Source organism: Rhipicephalus microplus, chromosome X (assembly GCF_043290135.1).
Source record: "Rhipicephalus microplus isolate Deutch F79 chromosome X, USDA_Rmic, whole genome shotgun sequence".
Taxonomy (NCBI): domain Eukaryota; kingdom Metazoa; phylum Arthropoda; class Arachnida; order Ixodida; family Ixodidae; genus Rhipicephalus; species Rhipicephalus microplus.
In genome coordinates, this window is record NC_134710.1 from 188,752,334 (window position 1) to 188,779,851 (window position 27,518).

Consider the following 27,518-nt stretch of genomic DNA (forward strand, 5'->3'; position numbering starts at 1 on the left):
TAATTAGGTCATGTATATATACTGAGGTAAGTGCGCATCACAGCAAAATACTTATAGAAAATTAAAGACATGATCATATGATCAACTCAGATTCCCATATGTATATGTGAATCTCATATCCACATTTGAACTCATATGAGAATATGATATGCTCCTATGAGTCCGTATGATCATATAATTTTCATACTCACATGATAATATTGTAAGCACAATATTCACAGTGTTTGACCTTCATCCTCTTCATCTGTATATAATAATCATCACGAAAAACGGCGTCTTCGTTTGAAGCGTTGATCAGGTGATTCGAGCTAATAAACGCCGTCAAAACCCCGACGCTGCTGCTGTTTTGCAGAGTGGTGGAGGCTGCTTCGATCCCTAAGTCCTCTCCGACGTCATGTTCACCTGGAGCTTCGTTTGGGTTGCCGCTTGCTTCCCCCGTCTGCTCTCATGGCTCAAGAACCACTGCCCGGAACATTCAGCATCTCTGTCCAACAAACCATTCCTGCGTGGATCATCAACGCCCGGCAGCGTGACCCACCCATCTTCTCTGGTCTTCCACGCGACGACGTCGAGGTATGGTTGAAAGAATACAACATGACTAGTGTTAATAACCAATGAGATGAGCTTCAAAAACTTCGTCACGTCGCCATCTATCTGTTCGATGTCGCAAAAACTTGGTTTTTTAACCACGAGAGCAGCTTCCCAGATTGGCCTACTTTTGCTTAACAAGTCTGTAGGGTTTTTGGGAAACCGACCATCCATTCCGAAGTGTCGAAACGAGCTCGATGGGCGTGCCCAACATCCTGGGGAAACGTACACTTCGTACAGTGAAGACTTCCTTGCCCTTTGCCACCGCGTGAACTCGGCAATGACAGAAGCTGATCATTTTCGCCACATCATCAAAGGGATAGGTCATGTAGTATTTAACGCTCTGGCTGTTAAAAACCCCACCACCGTTGACGACGTCATTACCACATGTCAACATTTTGATGAACTTCAAGCCATTGAATTGCACCCAGACTACCAAGACGCCAGTGACAGCCGGCCTTCTTAACAAGCAGATTCGCGCGCGCTGATTCGCACTCTGACTCGCGAGGAACTTCAAGCGCAAGGGTTGCCATGTTCACCCGCCTCTCGGCCTCGCTCTCTACCTGCTGGTCTGCGTGACATCATCAAAGAGGAGCTCTCATCCATGGCTCCCATCGAACACTCCGACGCCACCAACACCACCCATGACGTGTGCGCAAGTCGCTGCCATGCCACCTGCCTTGGTTCAGCACGAGCATCCTGTTCCTGCGCAGTCCAACGTAGCAGCGTTTGCACCACACTCGCCTGTCCCAGCACCAGTACCGGCGCCTGTAACAGCTCCAGCACTCCATGCCCCCTGGCGCTCGCCTCGCCCAATATGTTACTATTGTGGCATTCAGGGCCATATTTCACGATTTTGCCGCAAGCGGCAGCAGGACGAATGCCGTGGCTACGACGTTTACGAAAGGGATTCGGAGCCATCCCTGAACCAGTACCAGCGCCGTCCTACGACACGTTCCTTCTCTCCGACTTTCTTACTCGCCACACCTCGCCCCTGCTATCCCGGACGCCGCCAGTCCCCTTCACCTCTGCGACTCTCAACATCTCCTCTGAGACTGGCTGCACCTACTTCTGACTACCACTCGGAAAACTTGCTGGTGCAGTTTTTGGAGAGAAAGCTGCATCACTCGAACAAACAGAAAGACCTTCAGAGGGCCCAGCCAATTTGTTATTAGCGTATGCTGAAGGGGTACCAGTTTAAGTACTGGTAGATACGGGGGCTGCTATTTCTGTTTTTCATGCGCATTTATGTTCTCGTCTACGTAAGATTACCACATCTTATACTGGCACTCTCTTATGTAGCGCAAATGACTCGCAGATACAGCCATCAGCACAGTGCACCGTTAGAGTTTTCATTGATGGGATCCGGCATCATATTAAGTTTACCGTGTTGGCTTCATGTGCTTTTATGCTTATTTTAGGATGGGACTTTCTTTTTGATGCTGCTGCTTCTATCTCTTGTCGATAACGACTCATACATGTGCGAGAGACGGATGATATCTCCCCTAAATTATCACGTGACCGGCTACGAACAGCCAATGACTTCCTTGTGCCATCTAACCACGAACACGTTATCACGGGTATGCCTGACTCCATTGACCACGATGACGTCCTAGTCACTCCATCAGCTTGTATATCCAGAGGGATTGCACTTTCATCGAGTCTTGTCCACTTCTCCAACGGCACTGCCTTTCTCGCTGTACTGAATATTAGCAATGAGCCAATTCTGCTTACCAAGGGCACTGTTCTAGTTTCCAGCGTGGATACACAACCTATCTCTGTAGTGGCTTTGGATACTAGTCTGGTGGAGTCACGTTCAATACCAGCAGATGCTCCGCCTACTACGGCTCTCGTCAATGCCATCAGCACGGCTCTCACTCCTCCGCAAGCAGACGAACTACCGGCGTTGCTGTATGAGCATAAAACATCTTTCGACGTACATTCCACTGCTCTAAGCCAGACTTCTGCAGTGGCTTATCGCATACACACCGACAGAACTTCTATTGTCCGTCGTCGAGCATACCGTGTTTCTTCCAGCGAACGCGCGATCATCGACAAGCACGTTGCTGATATGCTCTGGCAAAACATCATCCGCCCCTCCTCAAACCCTTGGTCGTCACCTGTCATTCTCGTGCGAAAAAAAAAGACGGCTCACTACGATTCTGTGTTGACTACCGCCAATAAACAAAGTAACCAGAAAAGACGTACATCCCTTGTCTTGTATTGATGATGCCTTAAATTCCTTACAAGGAGCGGATATTTTTTGAGCCTCGACCTGCGCTCAGGTTCTTGGCAAATTCCAATGCACCAGGATGACAAGGTAAAAACTGCCTTTGCCAAAACCAGCGGACGTTACGAATTTACCGTCATGCCTTTCGGCCTCTGCAATGCACCAACAACATTTGAACGAATTTTAGACACTGTATTGCGGGGCCTTAAGTGGAAAGCATGCCTGTGTTACCTTTACGACATCGTCATATTTTCTTCAACATTGGAACAGCACTTGCAGCGCCTAGATGAAGTTCTGACGTGTCTCGCAGCGCTGGCCTTCAGCTCAACACCAAAAAGTGCCACTTTGCAAGAAAAGTATTAAAATACTCGGACATCTCATCAGTAAAGATGGAATCCGGCCTGATCCCGACAAGATTACCGCCGTTCTTTACTTCCCGGTGCCTCAATGCGCCAAAGAGCTCCGAAGCTTTCTTGGCCTTGCGTCGTACTTCCGGCGCTTTATACGAGACTTGGCCACCATTGCTCCGCCACTTCAGCAACGCCTTTCTTTGGGAGCGTCATACGTATGGTCGGACGAATGCCAAATGGCTTTTGACACCTCAAAACGTGCCCTAACGTTTGAGCCAGTGCTTTGTCATTTTGATAACGCCGCACCCACTCTCCTCCATACTGATGTCAGTGGACACAGACTCGGCGCTGTACTTTTGCAACGCACAGAGCGTGATGGCGAACGTGTGATCACATACGCTAGTCGCACCCTCACAGCAGGAGAGAAAAACTACACCATCACTGAGCAGGAGTGTCTCGCTGTTGTATGGGCCATTCAAAAGTTTCGACCATACCTTCACGGCCGCCACTTTAGCATCGTCACTGACCACCACGCTCTGTGCTGGTTGTCGACATTGAAGAATTTGTCTGGACGTCTCAGTCGCTGGATACTTCGTCTCCAAGAATACGAGTTCAACGTTTCCTACAAATCCGGCAAGAAACACTACGATGCCGATGCCCTTAGCCGCTGTCCTTTACCATACTCATCAGGCACTCCTGGCCTGTCGCCAACTGTGAGTAAACCCATCAAAGCGTCTCCATCAGTTCATTCACTCGCCGCTGTCTGCTTTCTTTCTGCCTTCGGCAATGAGACGTTTGCATCCCACCAACGCAGCGACATTTACTGTCACTCTATAACGCAGCGCCTTCAAGGCTCCCCTTGTCCTCCCAACGCCCACGCCCATCGACACCTGCGGAACTTCAAGACTGAAAACTCAATCCTTTACCGCTTTCTCTGCCACCCCGAAGGACAGCGCTGGGTTCGTGTCGCTCCTGGTTCCATAAGGGCGCAAATTGTGGAGGCGTTTCACGATGACCCCAAGGCTGGTCATCTCAGTTTTCAAAAAACCTATGAACGTATCCACAGTCGTTTTGCCAGGCCTGGGCTTTCCACCTGCATAGCGCGATATGTTGCGTCATGCTCGCTCTACCAACGCCACAAGCGACACACTTCCTCCCCGGCCGGTCTCATACAACTTCTCCCGTGTCCTGACGCTCCCTTCAATGTCATTGGCGTTGACCTCCACGAAAAACTGCCAATATCAGCTAGCGGCAAGCGCTGGATTGTCACAGCAGTTGACCACTTAACCAGGTACGCCGAAACAGCTGCACTTCCTTCAGTATAAGCAGAGGACATTGCCACATTTTTTCTGGAGGCTATCTTTCTAAGACATGGTGCAGCACACATCCTATTGAGCGACCGCGGCAAGGCGTTTCTCTTGAAACTACTCGAACAAGTCCTCCACGAATGTAACACGATTTATAAGACGACTTCCTGCTACCATCCCCAGACTAACGGCCTCACAGAGCACTTACATCGAACTTTGACCGATATATCTATGTATATTGCCACAAGGCAGTAGTGGGATTGGGGCATAAAGCGGTAGAGGGTCCCTGGCAAAAAGAGAAGACTACGAAGTGGATAGAGACTGTAAATTTCGATGTCGTGTCCCTCCATTAAACTTTTACTTGCACAGAGCTGGTCTGGCGATATCCCCCCTGTGTCCATTCTGTGAAGAAACGGAAACAATAGAGCATTACTTTATAACATGTAAAAACTATTCATTAATTAGGAAAAGACTTTTAATTGTTCCGTTTCAAGCAGTAGGTTTAAATTTAACTGCAGATAATGTTCTAAGTTTCGGTGCCTTTAGCTTGGGACATTGCCACAGGAGCGTATTCGATGCTGTATGCAATTTCATTCGAGAATCAAAGCGCATGTCATAATAATGCCTGCTTAAATATATTTCTGAAGACACTTGTCTAATTTTGAATGAAATTTGCATATTCATTTGATTGTGACCGGGTGAGATAAGCTCGATTGTCTGGTCTACTCAAAATTTCTGTCTTCCACTGTAGTGTTACCTCACCTTTTCTCTTCTTGATTCAATCTTCAATTATTTGTTTAGTTTAATATTCCTTTTTAGTTAATTATTATTTTCTATTACATCATTAGTTTTTTCATTAAGGATAAACCTTTTAATATATCTCATATAGGATACTTCTAGATTTCATGGCCAATCCCCCATAGTGGGTATGTGCCAGTGCGAAGGGGCAACAACAACAACAACAACTGGTTCCAGCCCGCCAGTGCGCCAGGCATTGTCATCGCGTGTAATCGTTGTAAATATCTGTAAATATACGTTTTCTTGTAAGATTATTGGTGGAGGTGCTGGGTACGCCTACCTGGCTTTTCCGGCAAACCAACACGGAACTTCGGAGTGGTCGCCACCTTCATTTTTCAGCAATGGCTCAACAGGCCCACCCACAAGAGCAACAGCAGCCGCAGCTGCAGCCGCAGCTGCAGCAGCAGCAGCAGCACCAGCAGCACCAGCACCAGCACCAACACCAGCACCAGCAGCACCAGCACCAGCACCAGCAGCTGCCTCCTCTGATTCTCCTGCCTCCACGAGACCCCGGAACCTTCTCGGGCACAGGCAAGGACAAGGTGAATGTTGAAGATTGGGTCGCTTTGTACGAGCGCGTGAGCGAATACTATAGGTGGGACCCTACGTTGATGCTGGCCAACGTTGTATTTTACTTGCGGGATACGGCGCTCACCTGGTATGAGACGCATGAGTCGGAGTTGACCAGCTGGGACGTTTGCAAACTGAAGCTTCTCAAGTTATTCAGCAGGCCATTTGGGCGACAGCAGGCCGCGAGGAAAGACCTGGAATGTCGCGTGCAGACATCGACAGAATCGTATGTATCTTACATACAGGACGTATTGGGCCTCTGTCGAAAGGTGGACGAGAACATGAGCGAAACTGACAAAATCGCTCACATATTGAAGGGAATTGCCGATGACGCGTTCAATCTGTTGATCGTTAAAGATTGCGCCACCGTCGACGCGGTTGTGAAGGAGTGTCAGCGCTTCGAGCACGCCAAGAACCGTCGCATAACCCGCCAGTTTGCGCGTCTGCCTAATACTGCAGCCACTTCGACCTGTGAAGACAGCCCCAAGTTCACGCAAGCTACATCGTCCGAAAATGTGACCCGAATCGTTCGTCGCGAACTCGAAGCAATGGCTCCTGCAGCCATCGCCTCTGACGGTCCTCAACACAACGCATCCACCGTCTCCCTCATCCAAGCCGTCGTTCGCCAAGAAATAGCAAATCTCGGCATCACACCTGTTTGCGCTGTTCGCACCACCGAGAGCTCGGCTTCTGTTAACCAGATTCCGGTGTACCCTTCACGCTACCCTTCCCGCTACCGGAACCCTGCTGAATGGAGAACGTCGGATGATAGACCAATCTGCTTTCACTGCTCTCGCGCCGGCCACATTGCACGCTACTGTCGCAATCGTTGGTCATCCAATTCATCTTGGAACACTGGGACATGGCGTCGCTTTGAAGGCAGTTCTCGCCGCTTTTCTACTCCGTACGATCCACAGCCTGCTCCTACTAACGTTCAGGGCCGAAGGTTCAGCCGGTCGCCATCACCCCAAGGCCGCCGATCTCTCTCGCCGATGATTTCTCGATCCAGGTCCCCTGCACGACCTGGGCCCTCAACCTCGGGAAACTAGACCATGCAGCTCCCGGAGGTGACGCTGCATTAACGACCCATTCTGCAAATCCTCTGTTGACGATTCCTACACGCCGCAATATTTTGGACCTTTTGGTGGATGACGTTACCGTTACAGCCCTGATAGACACTGGTGCACAAGTTTCAGTCATGAGCGCTGCTCTCTGTACTAAACTGCGAAAAGTGATCACGCCTCCTATTAAGTGTGCAGTAATGCTTGCCGATGGGAGCACATCTGCCGTTCTCGGCATGTCTACTTCTCGCGTATGTATTGCTGGGCGCCAGACCGTCGTATTGTTCACCGTGCTTGAGCAGTGCCCACATGACGTGATTCTTGGCCTCGACTTTCTCTCTGCGCACTCCGCCCTTATCGACTGCTCGACAGGTCTTCTTCAGTTGGAACTGCCTTTTGACGCCGCTGTTGCCCGTGACGCTCAAAGTCGCCTTTGTGCCACCGAGTTCCTGCATCTTCCGCCGCAAGCCGCGACTTACGTGCAGCTCGTGTGTGATCCGCCTGTGCGCGATGGTGAATATGTCGTTTCACCTATTACCGACGTTGTGCTAAAGCACTCCATTGCTGTCCCGCACACCGTGGTGAGAGTATGCCACAATCAGACCCATTTGTCTCTTTTGAACTTTGGTTTCTCCACGCATGTGCTGCCTGCTGGTATTAAACTAGGCGTCATGTCGTCGCTGCAAGAGTGTGATATTTCTGAACTGTCGGCTCAGCAACCTACTCCGCATGTCAACTTGCTCACTGCGCCCAACCTGTCAAGCATTGACATTGCCAAAATGATAGCGCCAGATCTTTCGCCCTCCGAAGCACAAGACCTCCACCGTCTGTTGACATCCTATGCGGACATATTCGATCTTGACAACCGCCCTTTAGGCCAGACTTCAGTTGTGACCCATCACATCAACACCGGCGATGCCAACCCAATTCATCGCCGCCCTTACCGCGTCTCCGCCGCCGAACATTCTGTCATCCAGAAAGAGGTCGAGAAAATGCTCGCCAAAGGCGTCGTCGAACACTCATCTAGTCCGTGGGCATCCCCGGTAGTGCTTGTCAAGAAGAAGGACAACACATGGCGATTTTGTGTCGACTATAGACATCTCAACAAGGTCACTAAGAAGGACGTTTACCCTTTACCAAGAATAGATGACGCCCTTGACTGCCTTCATGGCGCAAAGTTTTTCTCGTCCATTGACCTTCGATCTGGTTATTGGCAGATCGCAGTTGACCCACGGGACCGAGAAAAAACAGCATTTGTAACCCCCGATGGGTTATATCAATTTAAAGTAATGCCGTTTGGGCTTTGTAATGCGCCGGCCACCTTTGAGCGCATGATGGACTCCCTTCTGCGCGGCTTCAAATGGTCCACTTGCTTATGCTACTTGGATGATATAATTGTTTTTTCACCGACGTTCGCAAGCCATCTGGAGCGACTGTCCAGTATTCTCCAAGTATTTCGCAACGCTGGTCTTCAGCTGAACTCTTCCAAATGCCGTTTCGGCCGTCGCGAAATAACTGTACTTGGTCACCTCGTTAACGCATCTGGGGTACAGCCCGATCCGGACAAAATTCGCGCATTGACTCAATTTCCCGTGCCCTCTTCTCATAAGGATGTCCGGAGCTTCCTTGGTTTGTGCTCCTATTTTCGCCGCTTCATCCGAAATTTCGCCGATATTGCGCGGCCTCTCACCGAGCTTCTTAAAAAAGACGTCCCATTTACTTGGAATTCGCCTCAGAGTGCTGCATTTTCGGCGCTCATTGCAGCCCTCACGAATACGCCAATATTAGCCCACTTCGATCAGACTGCCCCGACAGAAGTTCGACTGCCCCGACGCGAGTGGCCACGGAATTGGTGCTGTTTTAGCTCAGCGTCAGCATGAACGTGACTGTGTCATCGCCTACGCCAGCCGCCTTTTATCCCCTGCCGAGAGGAACTATTCAATCACCGAAAGAGAGTGTCTTGCTCTTGTTTGGGCTGTCGCTAAATTTCGCCCGTACCTCTTCGGCCGCAGTTTTACTGTTGTAACTGATCACCATGCACTCTGCTGGCTTTCCTCGCTAAAGGATCCCACGGGACGTCTCGGTCGTTGGTCTCTACGCCTCCAAGAATACACCTTCTCGGTCGTGTATAAATCTGGTCACCTCCATCAAGACGCCGACTGCCTGTCACGGTATCCAGTGGATCCACCAGACGCCACAGAGAGAGCTACGGAGGCTTGCGTCTTATCAATATCAGACTTTCTTGATATCGCTTCTGAGCAACGCCGCGACCCGGATTTACTTCCCATCATAGAAAGCCTGAGTTCCGCTACTCCACCCACTTCTCTGAACTTGTATTTCCTTCATGAAGGAGTTCTCTACCGCCACAACATGCGCCCTAACGGCCCTGACCGCCTTCTCGTCGTGCCTTCCCATTTGCGTGTAGATGTTCTCCGACAGCTTCACGATGAACCTGCCGCTGGTCACCTGGGAGTCACTCGCACTTATGATCGCGTCCGGCGCCGTTTTTTCTGGCCACGCCTATATCGCTCTGTACAAAAGTATGTTTCCAGCTGCGACCTTTGTCAACGTCGAAAACGACCAACATCGCTTCCAGCTGGCCTTCTTAACCCTATTGAGATCCCTGCTGAACCATTCTACCGCGTAGGGCTCGACCTTCTCGGGCCATTTCCCACTTCTGCATCCGGGAACAAATGGGTTGCCGTGGCGACCGACTACGCGACACGTTATGCGATCACCCGCGCTCTTCCAACCAGCTGCGCTACCGATGTCGCCGACTTTCTGCTACATGACATCATATTGCATCACGGCGCTCCTCGACAGCTCGTTACTGACCAAGGCCGATACTTTTTATCTCGCGTTGTCCAGGATATCGTACGTTCCTGTTCCACGAACCACAAGTTCACAACGGCATACCATCCACAAACTAATGGACTTACAGAGCGCCTGAATCGCACTATCACGGACATGTTGTCAATGTATGTTTCTCCAGACCACCGTGACTGGGACGCAACGTTACCCTACGTCACCTTCGCTTACAACTCCTCCAGACATGACACCGCAGGCTATTCCCCGTTCTACCTTCTTTATGGACGGGAACCCTCTCTGCCTCTTGATACACTCCTTCCCGCTGGTTCAAGCTCCCCTGTCACATACGTCCGCGATGCCATAGAGCGAGCCGACGCAGCACGACAGATTGCCCGAGAACGACTCATGCTTTCTCAAGCCTCTCAGAAAGATCGATACGATCGTCACCACCGTGAAGTTTCGTATGCACCAGGTTCTCTCGTACTCTTGTGGACCCCATGTCGTCACATCGGCCTCTCCGAAAAACTTTTATTTCGCTATGACGGACCATACAAAGTCCTTCGCAAGATCAGCAACCTCACCTACGAGATACAGCGAGTCGTCGACGAAGCGCACTCAATGCCACCACCATCCACTGTTGTGCACGTCGTAAGACTGAGGCCTTATGTGTCACCCAACACTCCCCTTTCGTGACAAGCGCCGGGTCGGCGCTTTAACGCCGCGGGGTAGTGCCACAAGGCAGTAGTGGGATTGGGGCATAAAGCGGTAAAGGGTCCCTGGCAAAAAGAGAAGACTACGAAGTGGATAGAGACTGGTTCCAGCCCGCCAGTGCGCCAGGCATTGTCATCGCGTGTAATCGTTGTAAATATCTGTAAATATACGTTTTCTTGTAAGAATATCAACGCCGACCACACCAACTGGGATACCATCCTACCATTCATGACTTTTGCGTACAATACCGCTACGCAGCGCACCACGGGCTATTTCCCATTCTTTCTAGTCTATGACCGTCAACCGAGATCTCCAGTTGACATCTTCTTTTTTGACGTCTGTGTGAACTCGTCATCGTCATCGAGTGAGCATCGAGTGAGTAATCTCTCGCCTGGCCGATTGTCGCCGACGCATCCACCTCAATACAGAGGTAAGCCAACAAGAGCGGAAGACTCGCTACGATGGCGTTGACCACGTAGTTCACTTCAATACTGGAGACGAAGTATTGTTGTGGACCCCAACGTGGGTTCCCGGCCGGTGTGCAAGTTTCATTCACGTTTCATCAGCCCCTACGTTATAGTCGAGCAGACGTCTCCCGTTAACTACCGAGTAACCCCTGTTATCATGCCTTCCGACGGCCGTTTTCGTGGTACGGAGGTTGTTCACGAGTCGCGCTTAAAACCATTTGTGTGACGTACACCACCGTCATAAACAGTGGCCAAATTGGCCGCTTCCGCGCCAGGAGGAAATTAGTGCAAGCACAATATTCACAGAGTTTGACCTTCATCTTTTTTATCTGTATATAATCATCATCACAAAATACGTCGTCTTCGTTGGCAGCGTTGATCAGGCGATTCGGCCTAATAAACGCCGTCGAGACCCCAACACTGCTGCTGTCTTACAATATGCTCATATGAGTATGAGAACTGATATGAGCGGATCACGAGAACACATGAACAGGTTAATCTTCAAGCCTTGGAAATGGCAGTATTCTACTGCAGCAGCAGCAGCTTCAGAACTATATATACTCCTACTTTGGGACCGCACACTGCGTGCTTGTTTGCAGTCACAGAGTTTATAAGATAACTGTTGTTTATTATGCATCATCATGTCGCCTTCTATCTACTTTATGTGTGCCATTATGTAGCACAGAACTTCTATTTCAAGGTAGTCAATAAAATTAGAGCTTGCCTAAATATTGCTTACGATGTCACCATTACGGCAAAATATATTGCGGAATCTACGAAAGATCTGGCAACGTTGGTGGCTTAGTAGCTGCTTGGTTAAAAACACTAAGAAAGGTTTTCTGATTAGTAACAGCAAAAGTTACTGGCTGTAATAGCTGGTGGCTAGTAGAAGTATGTCGCGAAGGTAGTAAAATAGTCTGGAAACTAGTAAACACACGCGTTTACTGGTTACTTACTTTTTTTTCAAAAAGTGTATTGTATACCAGTACGTCTACTCCCCCCCCCCCCCCCTAAATATTGTAATATTCGTTCACAAGGTAAAGCTGATGTGTTATAGCTCGGCGTAAGCTGAACCAACGCCTTCTCTATTTTATCAATGCCAGCCAGATGCGCCCAATACAGCCGTTCACCACCCTCGCCATCAGCCCTTTCCTGCTCTCGCCTATCGCCCCATCGTCTAGACTTCGCGTGTGCTTTGCTGTGCTTTGCCTCACGACGGAAATCATATGAAGTAATTTTTTCGACGATCAGTTGCCCCGCCGCGGTGGTCTAGTGGCTGAGGTACTCGGCGGCTGACCCGCAGGTCACAGGATCGAATCTCGGCTGCGGCGGCTGCATTTCCGATGGAGGCGGAAATGTTGTAGGCTCGTGTGCTCAGATTTGCTTGCACGTTAAAGAACCCCAGGTGGTCGAAATTTTTGGAGCCCTCCACTACGGCGTCTGTCATAACCATATCGTAGTTTTGGGACGTTAAACACCACAAATCAATCAAATCAATTTTTCGATCAGTTGTGTACACATCCGTGTAGCGGTGTCTTGCATTCCTCGTGTTCACTATGTTGGCAGTCACGCTGGTTCTGTAAAAGCATGGCTGGCCGTGGTAAAAGTTACGGTGTTTTGAGATAGCATGTCGCCGTTCGTGGCGCTATGCGGGCAACCAAGGGGGAGTCGTGACTGCAACGCTACTACATGCTCGGCGCCGTGATGCAGTGACGGCATTGCTTCAAGCCACAAAAAAAGTAGCACGAAGGAACAAATCTGACATACCTACAATAATCTAGTGGTAAATACGTCGATCTTAAATCCGAGGGAAAGAGCTCGGAAGCACGTGGGATGCAAGCAGCACGACCCCTCATGCAGCGTCGTAGCATGACGATTCCCTAAACTAAGGCGGACCAACGACTCCCGTTGATAAGCGCGCGTTTGCACCGGTATTGAAAGAAGTAGAGGAAGCGTTGGCTGAAGAGTAAGATCACCTTTACACAGTTTATCGTAACCTCCTCCAGTGTTTTCGAATGGTCTGGTCAGATCACGCGAGTGGTTGAGCACATCCGGGCACTTACACGAGCACCAGCGATAACGCTGGAATGTATGTGAGATAACGCATGGCGGCATCGCTCGTGGAGTAGATTACCGGTGACAGACCACCGTGTTTGCTGCCGTCATTGCGCTTTGAGTGTGTACACTATGATATAGTACAGTGGTTACTCGGCTTCTGACCCGAAGGGCATGGATTCGATTCCGATCGCAACATTTAGATGGGCGTGAAATAGTAGAGGCCCATGTCCTAGGCGATATCAGTGCACGTTAAAGAATGCCAGATGGTCACCATTTTTGCAGCCCTCCACTACAGCATGCCTCATAATTATGTAGCAGTTTTGACACACATACGGTGAAATACTGCATCACGACATTTGAGTAAGTTCTGCTCCGCACACAACGCAGCTTCGCCATTATTTGTCTTCCAGGTCTGATTAAGCTATGATGTCCCGTTTCCTTCTGTGCACAGTGTCAGTATTTAACGGCGTTTTCTACACATCTTTTATTGTTCACACACAGGGGAACGAAATAGGAAATCTAATGCTTTAAACGGACAGACAACAGGTCAGAACGCGCGATTGGAACCTAGTTTAAATGGAAGGACTGCGAATGATACTCGTAGTGACAGAGTTGACCATTCTTTTCGTGTTTCGAATAGGATTTGTATTTCAAAATCTGTTCGCTGTGTGGTAGGGCAAACAGGAATAACGATGGCGGCACGCACACGCTTCGTCCTCATCTACCTCTGCTTGCCTCCCACAAGACGTTCGCCGATTTGTACGACGCGAAATGCAATAGCTTCAATGGAGGAGTCTCTTGTGTGACTAAAAAATCACAGAACGTCACGTAACTGTAGTTAGGTGGCTAGAATAATGACACATCGCGCAGCTACTCGTGTAACTAAATATCACGTAACATCACGCAACCTCTAGTCGCGTTACTCAAATCATGCAACATTTAGAGACATGACTAAAACCTTAGCATCGGTAGGTAATGCTTGTCGTTACTATCGAAACTTGGCCAGATGCACCGATGATGGTTGGAGCCTAGCGTCATAGGTGCAAGCTGCGCACGGTTCTTTACTTTTTTTGTTTTAGGGGCGGTCGTCTCTGTAGTAACCACCTCTCTCAGGTATGTGCCACAGGGGAGTTCAGTTCTTGGAGTGCCCGTTAGATGGCTGTGCTTGTATATAATCAATATTGACCTTGAGGACATATCATGGCGCCACCTACGAGATGATGTCATTCATAGGATGCCGGATTGTGTTGTCTGCTATTTACCGCATTTCCTGCGTTTTTGCTGTGGACACCGTGCGCGCCAGCCTTTGTTTTGAAGCTCAGTGCTTAAAAAAAACGGTAAGACCTGATAATACGGGCAAGGAAACTACGAATTGATGCCCCCAGTGGCACTCTCGTGTCTAATTTGCATCATAAAATTGCGACTAAAAACCGGTGCAGCCATGGGGAACGAAGCAGGCAAGGCGAGCGCACGCATCCTATCTGTGACGTCAAAACGATCGCGGCACTGGCCTCACTAGTGGAGGCCCTCGCGGCCAATATTATGAAAATATGTGTGATGGTGGTACTTGCAGTGTTCACTAGACGGACGGACATACAGACAGATAGACGTACAGACGCACGGACGGACAGATCGAACCACTGTTGGACAGACGAATGGATGCACGAACGGATGAACGGACGCTTCGCCCCACTCATCGTCATTCACTCCGTGGATATGCTGTGATTTTTTTGTTCCATGGTTACGTTGAAGACTCGGTGACCGGATGAGGCTTCTCTCAAAAAAAGAAAATTGAGAACAGTCACTCCTGTGTAAGCGATGAAGACGGGTCGGGCCACTAGAACAAGGCCCATGGACCGTGCATTTTAGACACCTGGTTAAAACAGTCAGGCTACCCGCCGCTGTCTTGTAGAGATTATGGTGCTCAGCTGCTGACCAGAAGGTCACTGGTTCGATCCCGGCTGTGGTGGTCACATTTCGGTGGAGGCGAACTTGTACAGGCCCGTGTACTATGTGATGTCAGTGCACGTTAAACAACCCCAGGTGGTCAAAATTTCCGGAGCTCTCAACTACGGTACCTCTGAATCATATCGTGGTTTTGGGACGTTAAATGCCAAGAACCATGATTATTTTAAGGCCAGGGTGCCAGGACTCGAATCACTTTTTGCGTCTCTACTTCTATATCCGAACCTCCGCTGCATATTACATCAAGTTTCGAATGAAGGCTGTCTATGCAGGGTGAAACAAACGGACACACATCGGTATATGTGCTATATGTCAGCTTGACCTTTCTTCTGCGCCTTGGTCAGACAATGATAGTGTACGGCGCAAACGCCGTGACGCTGTAAGAAGCGAGTGAGCTTCACGCCAGTGATGACAACTTTGAAGTTTTTCGATTAGGCCGGAACCCGTGTTCTGTGTTCGTTCTCCTCGCTTTCGTGCAGGAGCTGCACGAGATCGATTTCCTTATGACGGACGATTACGTTACATTGAAATGATCACTTAAGTAAAGTTTTTTTATCATCTTTTTGAAATTTAATTTAATGGCAGTTATTTATACATGTAGCATTTTCGGTAGAAGCAAGAATGCTTGAGGTTCTTGCACCTAGATTTAGCTGCACATTAAAGAACACCGGGTGGTCGACATTTCCGAAGCTCTAGACTACGGTTTTTCTCATAATCATATGGAGGCTTGGGGACATTAGGCCCCAACAATTATTAATTCTTTATCTAGAAAAGTTGCAGGACGTGACACTTTATGGCACATATCTATTTTGTAAGCCATAAAATGACGTAATTCATAATGATACATCTTGAAGTTGAAGGCCCCTGTTCAAGTAATATCTAAAATGAGCGCCACGTTTTTAACTTTTGAACTTTTATTTTATTGTGCCATTTTTATATTTACCATTGCGCCTTTTTTATCCGATCTGGTGATATTAAATGCGCAGCACTACAGGGGCCTGGGCTGTCATATGCCGTGATCAGTTGGGGGCACGCAGGCAATACGACGTGTAAATATGAAAAAATAGTTGCATGCAAGAAACTGGACAGAAAGAAAAAGCGAAAAAAATGGAAAGAACTACAGAAAGTATTACAGATGAAAAGCGAAAAAAAGGATTACAGAAAAAACTAGAAAAGAGAAGAAAGGGAGGAGGAGGAAACTGAAAAGAAACAAGAGAGGGCTGTCCAGCTTCGCACTTTCTTCAGGCTTGGAAAACTTGTGCGAAGCCGCGTTGAATTTCTTTAGTGCAGAATTATTTTTAAAAAGTCACAGCTTTTCCGCAGAGGCAAAGCAATGAACGCGATAGCAAGCAACAAATTGGTATGTCACGCGTAGAATTGAAAGTAGATCGAAACGTGCCCCGCGTTTCTCACGCACCAATAACGCAGGAAACGTACTCACAGGTAGAGATGAACGAGAAAAAAAAGCGTCGCAGTTGGTACTTCGCTTCATCTGAAAAGCATGCTCTTTTCGCAAACGGAGACTGTGCAGCGATTGCAGCGACATTTGTGAGCTCGGTAACTACAACAGAATTGTTTCGGTGAAAGCTTAAGGACATTGAAGACATAAGATGCTCCCAACCGCGAGATAATGGCACGCGGGTGTGCGTTTAAAGGCTTAACGACCACTCACTCCCACGCATAAGTTGCGAGGCAAAGTACGCGTGGGAGATGAGGGCGCGCGCCGCCGCACACTTACTGCGCCATTTTGCTGGTAATGCTGAAAACACAATAGTCCCCCCCCCCCCTCTTCCCGCGCGAGACGCTCATCACCAGCGGTAAGTGGTAGATATAAATAGCTTGTTGTTTGCACGTTGAAGGCCGTGCGCCTCAGTGGTTCATTGATTAACTCCTTGGGCACGATGCGGAGGTTCCAAGTTCCATTCCACGCGCCGAAATCTATGTCTGCATTTTTCGTCTTGCGTTTTCATATATACATACGTATACATATACGCTCAGTGTCGCCGGCGGCAAAATCCAGCCGAGAGTGTCCCTACAACTGCTATCGCAATAAAAGCTTCTCAGCGAAGAATATTTGTATGAGAGGGCCAACAATCGTCTGTTTAAAACAAACACCATGCAAACTGTCTCTCTCTCTTTCTGTTTACTTTTTTTTGGCCCGGCACATCTGTCTTCTGTTGTGGACATACCAATTTGTGATGGTACACACGACATATTCTTTTGCTTATATCTAACTACTTTATCCGCTCATTCAATAAAATTGACCACATAATCACAGCGCTGCTGCAACAAGAAGCTTGTCGTTTTTGTCTAAGGGGACAATATCTACAAAAAAGAAAATGAGTGCACAAAATTTCAAGAGCTTCCTACATACTGACGGCGTTCTGGCGATTCGGCTTCTTTTTATTTGCGTGACAAAATAAACCACTTTAATGACGGTAAACTTACCTTCATTTTATTAGAAAAAATATCGTTTATTTCGAAGGTACCATGAAAAGAGTGATATGATTTCAGAGTAGCTATTTCTTTGCACTATGATTTCCAGATGAACACATCGTTCTTCGTGCTAATGCAGTTGCATTCATGAGCACTTCTTGCTCCACAACTGTTCTTTTCTAATTACTTCCAGTTTAACCTATATGCATACCCTACATAATATTTTGCTCCTGCTTTAAGAATTCGATTATTTCATGATCTAATGTATAAACTTTCGCAATCTATACTGTACGATACTTTACACTTCACTGTACACGTATTGCAACAAAACGAAACTATGCAGTACTTTTTTTTCACTAGTCTGCCATCCCCAATGCCTTTACCTTTAGTGCACACGAGGTGTATGGCATTAGAAGGAATATTTTATTTTGCGTGTTTAGAGGTAGAAGCATCGTTTACCTCACACACAAAAACTTTTTGCCGTACCATTTCAGGAGGGGCAGTAAGTGCCCGTGCAAGCAAACAATACTTGAAACGTGACGTCTGATCTAAACTTTGGAACACATTCAAACTTCGTAAATTTTTATTGAGACCGATCTTGAAGTTTTGTTACGCAACAATTACGTCATTATCTACCACATTTGTTAAGGGTGGCAGTTCTGCAGTGATACTATTGAGATTGATGTGTGCAAGAGGTGTCATGTAAATTGTAATGCGTCATTTGTATGTATCCCATATCGCTGTTAGACAAAGCCACATGTTGTGACTTCAATAGCATGTAAATTGTATTGTTTGAAGTCTGGATGGCTCCTTTCATCCGACATGAGCTTTCGCACTGGTTACATCAGAATGATGTCAAAGGCCGCGAGCTGCCTGGCGTTGAAGGTAGGCGTTTCGAAGTTCCTTTCGCAGGTACTTGCCAGTGTCAGACTTCGGTATGGTCGATAGAAATTCCACGCCGCCATGCAGGTGCTTCTGTGGGGCGGTATTAGCTGCAACAAAAATATAAGGTTTCATATGAGGTTCTTATAGTAAATTATAAAAAAAAACGTAAACAGAGGTCATGAGCATGAGCCGACGTTCGGACAAGTGGACTTCTCTGCCTGAGGAATAGAACTGAACTGATATTTATGTATTTTTTCATAGCGAGCTTCCATCTTTCCCTTCCTACCGTCTTTCGTTTTTTTTTTTGGATTAGGAACATAATAGAAATTGATTCCATATAGCCGGAGTACTTAAACTGTTAGTGCGGAGAAGTGGCGAAAACTGTGAGTAAAATGAGGTGAAGTCCATGTCTAAGACAAGGGTCTATGTGAATGAAGGATTGCAAGACCTAGAGATGTAATTGATCGCACGCACGCACACCCCCAAATAAAAAAAATGTCCAAGTATCTCCATGTTTCACTGCAAAAATCCTTGAATGACAAGAGTCTTGCGTCTACAGAGAGTGAACAAAATATTTTTTTGATGTTCTGCACGAGGAAATCGGTGAATTGTATTATAAAATTGCTGCGTTAGAGTGCCTCAATCCGTACAGCGAAGGTGAACGAGCGCATCGAGGCACGTGAGACATGAGCGCTATCTGGCAGTTATCTTCGAAAACGAAGGAAGGCGTGTGCGCCTGTCTCGGAGGCAATGGGGTGTAGAGCGCAAAGCGATGGGCAGGTGCCGCCACCGTGTCGTCTTAGGAAAGCGTTGGAAACACTTTCCTTTTTGTGCATAGCGTCATATTGTCAGCGCAGCGTGATAAACGCTGCGGTCCTTAGAATTACTTATCAATGTCTTTTAAAGTATAAAGATACACATACACAATATTGACGTGTTTTTATCGTGCCTCAGATATGCGCATTAATTGCTTTTATATGACAATCGCACAAGTCGGAACGCTGAAACTTGAGGAATATTGGTGGGTGCTGTGCATGAGTTTGGATTTTGGCCGTTTGGGGTATCTTTTCTGCGGACAAACAGACAGGTGTACAGAGAGACAAAAATTTTTGCGTCGAAGTATCCCAAGAAAAACTATCGCCTTTAAAAACAGTCATGAAGAAGTTTTTAGAAATTTTATGGTATGTTTGATACTTCCCAAGAGCTCGGTTTCGGGTGACACCTGTATAGCTTCTTTCAGCTTTCTAGCGTTCGTCAGCGTCTAAAGGAGCCCCATGGCACGACCATCCTGTGACCACCCAAAAAGCGTGTTTGGATTAAAAGTTTCGCAAAGTTAGCAATTTCATGATGTGTTTCGATCCTACACATCGGCTTTGTATGTTGTCCTGGACAGGGCTTTCATTCCACTACCCCGGAATTCAATTATAAGTGTCGTTTTGCATTTGTTTTAAAACACGGATTTAAGTTATTCATATGGCTTCAGATGTATTCATATTGCGTGAGCGTGAATGAATAGCCGAGTAAATAAGAGACTCGCTTTCTTGTGTGTATGACTGGTTTCAAAGCACGTGACGTCAATTGAGTTTACCTTGTTTTATTTCCTCGTTTTCCTATGGTGATGATCGTTTTACGTTACAGATGAATGGACGGGCAGTTTTTTCGTTGCGTCGGCGTGGAATTGAAAGAAACAGCCACGAAAAAGGTGGTGTGAAAGGCAAATCACAAAACAAAGGTGGGGTTGTTAAAATGATGCAATAACTCAATCTTGGTAGAATTTTTCAGATAGTGGGTCTTGGCGTTTTCGAGACGCAAACCACCGGGCGTACGTACAAAAGGACAGAAACTAGAATAAAAAAAATAAATTTGCTAATAACACAATTTGTGGCTTGCGAGTGGTTTGGGGTCTTGCTTGCGCCTACATCTTTGCGTTAACCAAAGACACCAAATGGGAAGTCCCGGAGTGATCAAGTTGGAATTCCAATTTTATACCTACTCTCAATGTAGATTTTCACTGGTTTGTAGCTGATGTTTTTTTTTTGTAAACCACTTTTTCTTTATTGCTGAATAATATTGTCGCGAAGCCAGAAAGAACTTTCATCGACTCTATCAGGGGAGTGGACGCTGTCGTCTCCACTCCCCCGACAGAGCCATGATCCCTGTTGTGAGCCCGGCAGTATAGTCTCCCGGGCAGTACTTCCGGGCTCACAGCAGGCCTGCTACAGCCTTGATACATCAATAGAAGCCGTGCAAGATTCTTTGTTCGAGGAAACAAAAAAAGAAACTAGCCCAGCAAAAATTTCTTCTAAATTAGGTTTCTTTCTGTTTCCAACTCTCCAAAGAAGCCAGAAAAGTCTCGGTTTCGACGGTGTTTCCGTCATCGAACTGACTATCACAGAGTCTCTGAAAGAAGTCGCAGCAGGTGACATTCAAGCAGCCTTTGCACGGGACACTCGAGTTGTAATTGGTGTACTGACGGCCGAAAAAATATCTTGTCCAATATAATAATATATACCAATCAGACCAATAAATTCTTATTTTCAGAGCCAGTTTCAATACTTTTGGGTAGACACTGTAAACTTTTTCGACAAGCCTAGCTGGCTCATATTCATCTGAACAGTGCGTTGGCACCGGTTTCTTACCAGAAACAAGTGCTTCGAGATCAGTGGCAGTGGCCTCGTTCGGCACGTATCCAGGTTTGAGCACGACGAACGCCCTGGGTGCCTCGCCATACTCGACGTGAGGGACTCCCACCACAGCTGCCTCCTTAACAGCCTCGTGCTGCGTCAGCACTTCCTCAATCTCTGAAGGGGCCACCTGCCGGTCCATGCACTTGAACATATCCTTAATGCGGTCCACAATGTAGAACTCGCCGGACTCGTTGTAGTAGCCGATGTCGCCTGCCCACGCATAAGCGAAAAAATGGACAGGCATTTCTCCTCGTAGTGCACTCAGTAGGAAGAAACAGAACTTGAGCAAAACGAGAGCTAGAACCGAGGCGAGGAATAAACACTTATTTCTGTTTGTCTGCTCTCACCCGTCACGCTGCTCTAGTGATTATGTGGTTTGACTGCTGACAAGAAGGTCACTGGACCGAATCATGGTCATGGCGGCTACATTTTCGATAGAGGTGAAAATGCTTGAGGCCCGTGTACTCAGATCTAGGTGCAATATAAACAACCATGAGTCGTCGAATTTTGCAGAGACTTTCTCTATGGTATCTCTAATGATCATATCATTGTTTTGGGACGTAAAAGCACATCCATTATTTGTGTGTCTTCTCCTATCAGTCATTCATTGTAAGTTTTTTCCTCACAACATTGTGTCATATTAAGGGTTGCAGCTTTACAAGTTGAGGAATATGTCAGTCAGCTTGATTCAGTACACTACTACAAAAGCGCAACCCGCCACGCTGGCCTAGTGATTATGGTGCTCAACGGTGGACCCAAACGTCACGGGATCAAATCCTGCCCGTGGTGACCGAATGTTTGGTGGATTGAGGCCCGTTTGCTAAGATGTATAGGTGCATGTAGAAGAAATCAAGGTGGTTGAAATTTCCGGAACTCTCCACTATACCGCGTACCTCATATTCGTATCGTGGTTTTAGAATGTTGAACCCCAACCATTATTAATACTATATCGCTACAAAGACGCAAACAATTAAAATACTGCCATAATTGATGTATCTAGCCATGTTAAGATCTCTACCACTACAGAAGAGTAATTATGAAGGCAATAAAAGAATACTTCTGTTTCGTTGTTTTTGAGGCTTTTCGGGCTCATTTCTCGAAACACCCTGTTTCGCATCACATGCTTCACGGAGCTGTAGAAAAAGATGAAATCTTCTGGGCACCTCTTACCTGTCCGCAAAAAGCCCTCTTTGTCATAAAGATTGGCCGTGGCCTCACTGTTGTTCATGTACCGACTGATACAGGCAGGGCTCTTGATGCATATTTCCCCTGTTTGCTTGGGACCCAGTTTCTCACCCGTGTTGACGTCAACGACCTGCACGAAGGATCCAGAAAAAGTTGCAGCCTAACCATTATGTGCAATGAAAAGCAAGAATACAAAATGAATAACCAGAACGCAAATAAGAAGTTTGTGCGAAGAGTATTTTATTTTGGTTACATTAAGACCTGTTCAACATGTTCGGGCAATTTTTTTGACCAAAACGCGTTGGAAGCGTTTTCATTTTATGTAGGTGTTCGCAACTATGTGAAAAAAGACGAATGATAAAGACTTCCTGCGAACGATTAGGTCGCTGTCGGCGCTGTACAGCAGCAATAATCAATACGACATTATAAATCTGTTAAGGCTATTGCCTTCTAATGAAGTGAACATATGCTAGGCGATGACAACCATACACACACTAAGATTCTAATGAATCTTTTTTACCTTTTTTTCGATGAAGCCTTCCTTGTCGTTTTTTACTGCGCTTTTCTTATTACTTTGTTATTCATTAAATATTTAGCTCTTCTTCCATTTGTAGATTGATTTTATTCGAAAGAACTATACATTCTTGCATCACTCCTCTATTTATGTAACATGCCTAGGATGAACCAGGCCACTCACCTTCACCTTCGTCAAGAGCGTCGGTCTACCAACTGTCTCATGATCTTTGTGGTTGTGATGAGATATCATTCCAGATCCAAAGCTCTCGGACATGCTGTACACTGAAGACGGGGAGATAAAGCTGTTAAAAATCGTGACACTTTTTTGTGTGTGTGTGAACTCGGCCAAGCGATGCATATATAGCGTATCTATAAGCCAATAAATTGCACCCAAACCTCTAAATAAGCAGTTCGCCGTTACATGTTTTGCTGCTAACTTGCAGGCCATAAAAGCAATAATTTGTCAGCGTTGAATATTATCAGAATGCATGGCGGGCATTTTGTTATTGCAGTTATAGTTTATTCTAATTATATAGAAATTACACTCATGCTTTGAAAAACGAAAGTGAGGATGGGCCTCAGCGTGAGGTCAGCGAGCTTACCCTAGCAGCACTGCGCTGCCAGTGTTATGGTACTTTGGTGAAGTTAGTTTTCAAATTGGTTTTAAAATTGTGAACCAGTCGTCTCTCGATTGAAATTTCTTCGCGTACATCACGTCGTTTCATATTTATCTCAGTTTCAGTCCATCCTCAGCCACACACAGCTATTCAATATTTCTGCTTTGCCGCGAGGCATTGCACTTTGAAACAGTCTTCCTGGTGAGATTGTTTCGTTAAGAGACCCTACAAAATTTTGGGAGCATTTTCAAGCTTACATGTCCCCTTCATTTTTGTATAAAGATGTTTTTAGTTTTTATTACTTTTCGTTTGTTAATTTACTACATTGTATTAAAACGTTTGTTCATTTTCCTTCCCTTGGACAACTTTCTTAGTTTTTTCCTTGATGCAGTTTTTATGCTTTATTTATGGTGAATTTTCTGTACTCCCACCCATTCCTACTCAATGCTTTTCGGGGCCTGTAGGGAACCATGAATAAATAAATAAATAAAAAATGTGTCTCGTAGATGGGTTTTAAGATATCTTGAGGTAATATATCGCTTGGGTTTCACGATCGCGTTAAACTACTAGCACTTCTTTTTTTCAACGCGTAAAGGATCAGTTTTTCTTTAGTCTCAGCTTCCTTCCACATCGAGTATACTTGTGCTATCGAGTATACTTGTTAGAAATAATCTTTCAAAACATAGCTTTATCATCTCGAGCACCTCAATCGTGCACCGGACGGTGTTACCGTCCTCTTCCTGCTGCGTGCGCTGCCTGACTCACGTGTCAGATCCCTATTTGACACGTTCTACTCCATCGTCATTGACAGTGCACACGGGATTCCACCTCACCAAAGGGTGCCGCTCCCCATTGGTTTCGAGAGCCCAGGAGTACGCTCGAAACGCTCCACCCCAGCTTGTGCCATCGCTCAGGAAGCCAACGCCAGAATGAACAGGATCTAGCTGGTAGGACACAGCTTCTTACTGACGCCTCCGTCCTAGAGGACCACTCTGCTACCGCTGCGGACACCGCACCACACCTGGCATTGAAGCGCCAATGCCGGCTCGTCAACCGCGTCTCATCCACCACGGCCGAGCTGGTAGACACCCCCCTCGTTGCAGACCTCATCGGTGAATCTTCGCAAGTTTCACGCGCGGCTATCTTTACGGACTCACCATCTAACCTCCGCCAGCTCGCCAAGGAAGAGCGCGCACCCCAACAACGTATGGCACGCTCGCTCGCTACACAGCCTCCACGATCATGGCCTCGACATCGCCCGTCAATGGATCCCGTCTAACATTGCCACCGCAGGGAATGAGGCTGCCGATGACGGGGTAAACACAACACGCGACCCTGCGTTTCTACTATCAACGTGCGCGGACTCCGTGAACTCAGCGCGCCGAAACCTTTGGCGCGAGCTCGGGCAAAGTCATCCCGACCAACATACGGCCGGTGGCCTTCCACCACGCCGTTTACCGGAGGGTACGCTAACCAAAAAAGAGCGCTCACTCCTCCTCGCGCTCCTAACAAGATCCGTCTGGCCTGCCGATTGTCGACATCGCCTGCGCGGTGCGTCTTCGCCCGTTTGCAGTAACTGTGGTGAAAAAGAAATCAGCGCATCTTCTCCTGCCCAGCCATTCTTGCCACCACGAAGCGCTCACGTGCTCCGACAAGTGGCTGGGACTGTCCTCTGCTACGGCGTATGACATTCTCCACCAGGTAGGATCAAACTATAATGTGCGCTCTGCCCTGCGCGCAGTCCTCAACTTCATCGAGGTTGCGCAACTGATCGACCGCCTCTAAACCGCGCGGACTCTGCCTGGACCTAAGGGGCGAGGAACTTCTGTTTTTTTTTGGTTGCCAGTCCTCTTTTAACCTCCCTCGCCACGCTCCCAACACCCATTCCACTCACCACTATGGATTTAACTCTTCCCCTACCTTTTCCTCCTTCTGCTCCAAGTGTTGTGGTTTTTGTGTCTTCGCCTGAAAGACAGTTACTGCACTTAACCCCCTTATTCCCCCTCTTTCATTTCAAGAATCTCTTCCGTGGAAGATAGCTTCTTGGAAACAGAATTTGTTTATCAGAGATTTTTTTAAAATACTATCGTAATCGTAGTATCAGAATCGAATTCATACTTCATTGTCAACGGCTTTCAACAAACAGTCCACATAGATAAGTTATGGTTGGTGTTCAGGGATTTTTTACTTGTTTTGCATTTTAAAACCAAACATTATATCCATTCGGGCACATCAGCAGTAACACGTAACACATCAGAAAGCTCGCGCTGTTGAGAAACATTTAAAATAGAAAGCAGCTTTCATTTTTGCTCTTGGTGTGTCTCTTCAGCTTGAACAGAAGGGGGGTCAGGAACCTCCTTGGCCGATAATTTATGATACAACCGGGGTGCTCGTATATTCACACCGTGGTTTGCACTAAAATGTGTCGAATGTTGTCATTCACTTCAAACACGAAACCTAATTTGCCATAAAACTGTTTCGAAATTGACAATTACTATAAAGTTCTTGTACAGTTACATGGACACAGACCTTGCGACGTTCCCGAGATTTAAGGACTCTTTTCACGGTTTCCTACTTTAACACGAGCCTCCAGTTTTACAACGTTGTATTACAAAATGATTGAGGCATGCATCTTGAAATACCAATTGGCTAAAATTGGCGCCTGTGCAGACCGCCCAATGTCTTCGCTCAAAACACGTTGTCCGACTAAATTAGTGCTTCGAGCAACTCTTCTGTTATCTGCACAATCTATATCCACCTCCTTTTGATGACATGAGGCGCTCCGTACGACCACTCTTGCAATGCTATACGACACAAACCGCTAATGGCCCCTAAAGAAAAAGGAGCATTTCATCAGTTCTTGGGACTCGTACAAGTTGTTCATACGAAGTCTTCTACAAAGGGCATTGATAGCAAGTTTTCACGTACTTGAGGCAATCAAGTGGAATACTTGCTTATTAGATATCGCTACGCCACGAGTACATCCACACACACACACACACGCACACACACACACACACACACACATACACACGCACTCGCCCCGCCGCGGTGGTCTAGTGACTAAGGTACTCGGCTGCTGACCCGCAGGCCGCGGGTTCAAATCCCGGCTGTGGCGTCTGCATTTCCGATGGAGGCGAAAATGTTGAAGGCCCGTGTGCTCAGATTTGGGTGCACGTTAAAGAACCCCAGGAAGTGGAAATTTCCGGAGCCCTCCACTACGGCGTCTCTCATAATCATATGGTGGTTTTGAGACGTTACACCCCACATATCAATCAATCAATCAATACACACACACACACACACACACACACACACACACACACACACACACACACACACACACACACACACACACACACACACACACACACGCGCGCGCGCGCGCGCGCGTTGGCGTGTTTAACGCTAAATTGATGGTTTCTCGACGAATTTTGTTTGTGAAGGCCAATGAGCTGAGTTGCTTTGTGCTTTTGTACAAAGCTGACGGAGTGCATCGACAGGGATAATTGACACCAGTCAACATCTGCTGTAATAATTATCCTAGAGATAATTTTTCCAATGTGCCGGTGAGCACTTCTTTTGTTCCTCCAAGACCTGGTAACGCCACCGGTCGGCGATCATCGGCTCCGCGACAGTCACAAGATTCAAGCGATGCAAGGGGCCCCCCTTCTGCAGCCTCCAGAAAGTTTTTTTTTTCTAAAACAGAGGCTGCTCTACCAATCCCCTATACTACCATCACCCTTTCTACCACAGTGCCTTCGGTGCAATAAAACTGGCAATAAACGTGCTTTCATTCATTCATTCTTTCCTTGTGTTATGTACTCGTTGCAAGGTAATCCCTAACTCCCCTCTATCGTACAGTATCTCGTAAAAGGTGGTTGAGCGCTTCCACCGAAACTCGTTAATAAGCCTATGCCTCGACCACTAGCGAGTGCCCCTATTGTCTTGTGAAGCTACCTTGTCGCATTTTTCGGGATAGGCTTCTATATAAATATTTGAAAACTTGATCGGAGTGTCTTTATGTGCTGTGAATGACGAATCACGTGCTAAGAAGGTGATTCTTTTTTGCCTGTGTGTTCAACAACAGCTGAGATAGGATTTAATAAATTGGTTCGCGAAGGCAAACAGCACTATCAGAAGCTTAGGCTTTAACTGCCTCGACCAAAAATTGTGAGGAGCGTAGCTAGTTTATGTACCTTCACACGACATCTGATAAGCCATGTCACATTCACGTCACGAGTCGCGTATCCTCTTAATAGGTGACCAGTAAAAGAGC

General features: G+C 47.0%; 1 protein-coding gene across 3 annotated transcripts in view; it reads right to left on the bottom strand.

Annotated features, from left to right (window-relative positions):
* Positions 1-17,914: 17,914 nt before the first annotated feature.
* Positions 17,915-27,518, bottom strand: part of LOC119177313 (luciferin 4-monooxygenase) — an 82,643-nt gene continuing 73,039 nt past the window's right edge. For all 3 annotated transcript variants that reach the window (XM_037428774.2, XM_037428773.2, XM_075878374.1), the window contains 4 exons: positions 22,804-22,904; positions 22,092-22,236; positions 20,874-21,131; positions 17,915-18,341 (listed from right to left, as the gene is read on the bottom strand). In XM_037428774.2, coding sequence (XP_037284671.2) covers positions 18,205-18,341; positions 20,874-21,131; positions 22,092-22,236; positions 22,804-22,904 — 641 coding nt within the window. In that variant the 3' untranslated portion in view covers positions 17,915-18,204. The remainder of the gene's footprint in view (positions 18,342-20,873; positions 21,132-22,091; positions 22,237-22,803; positions 22,905-27,518) is intronic.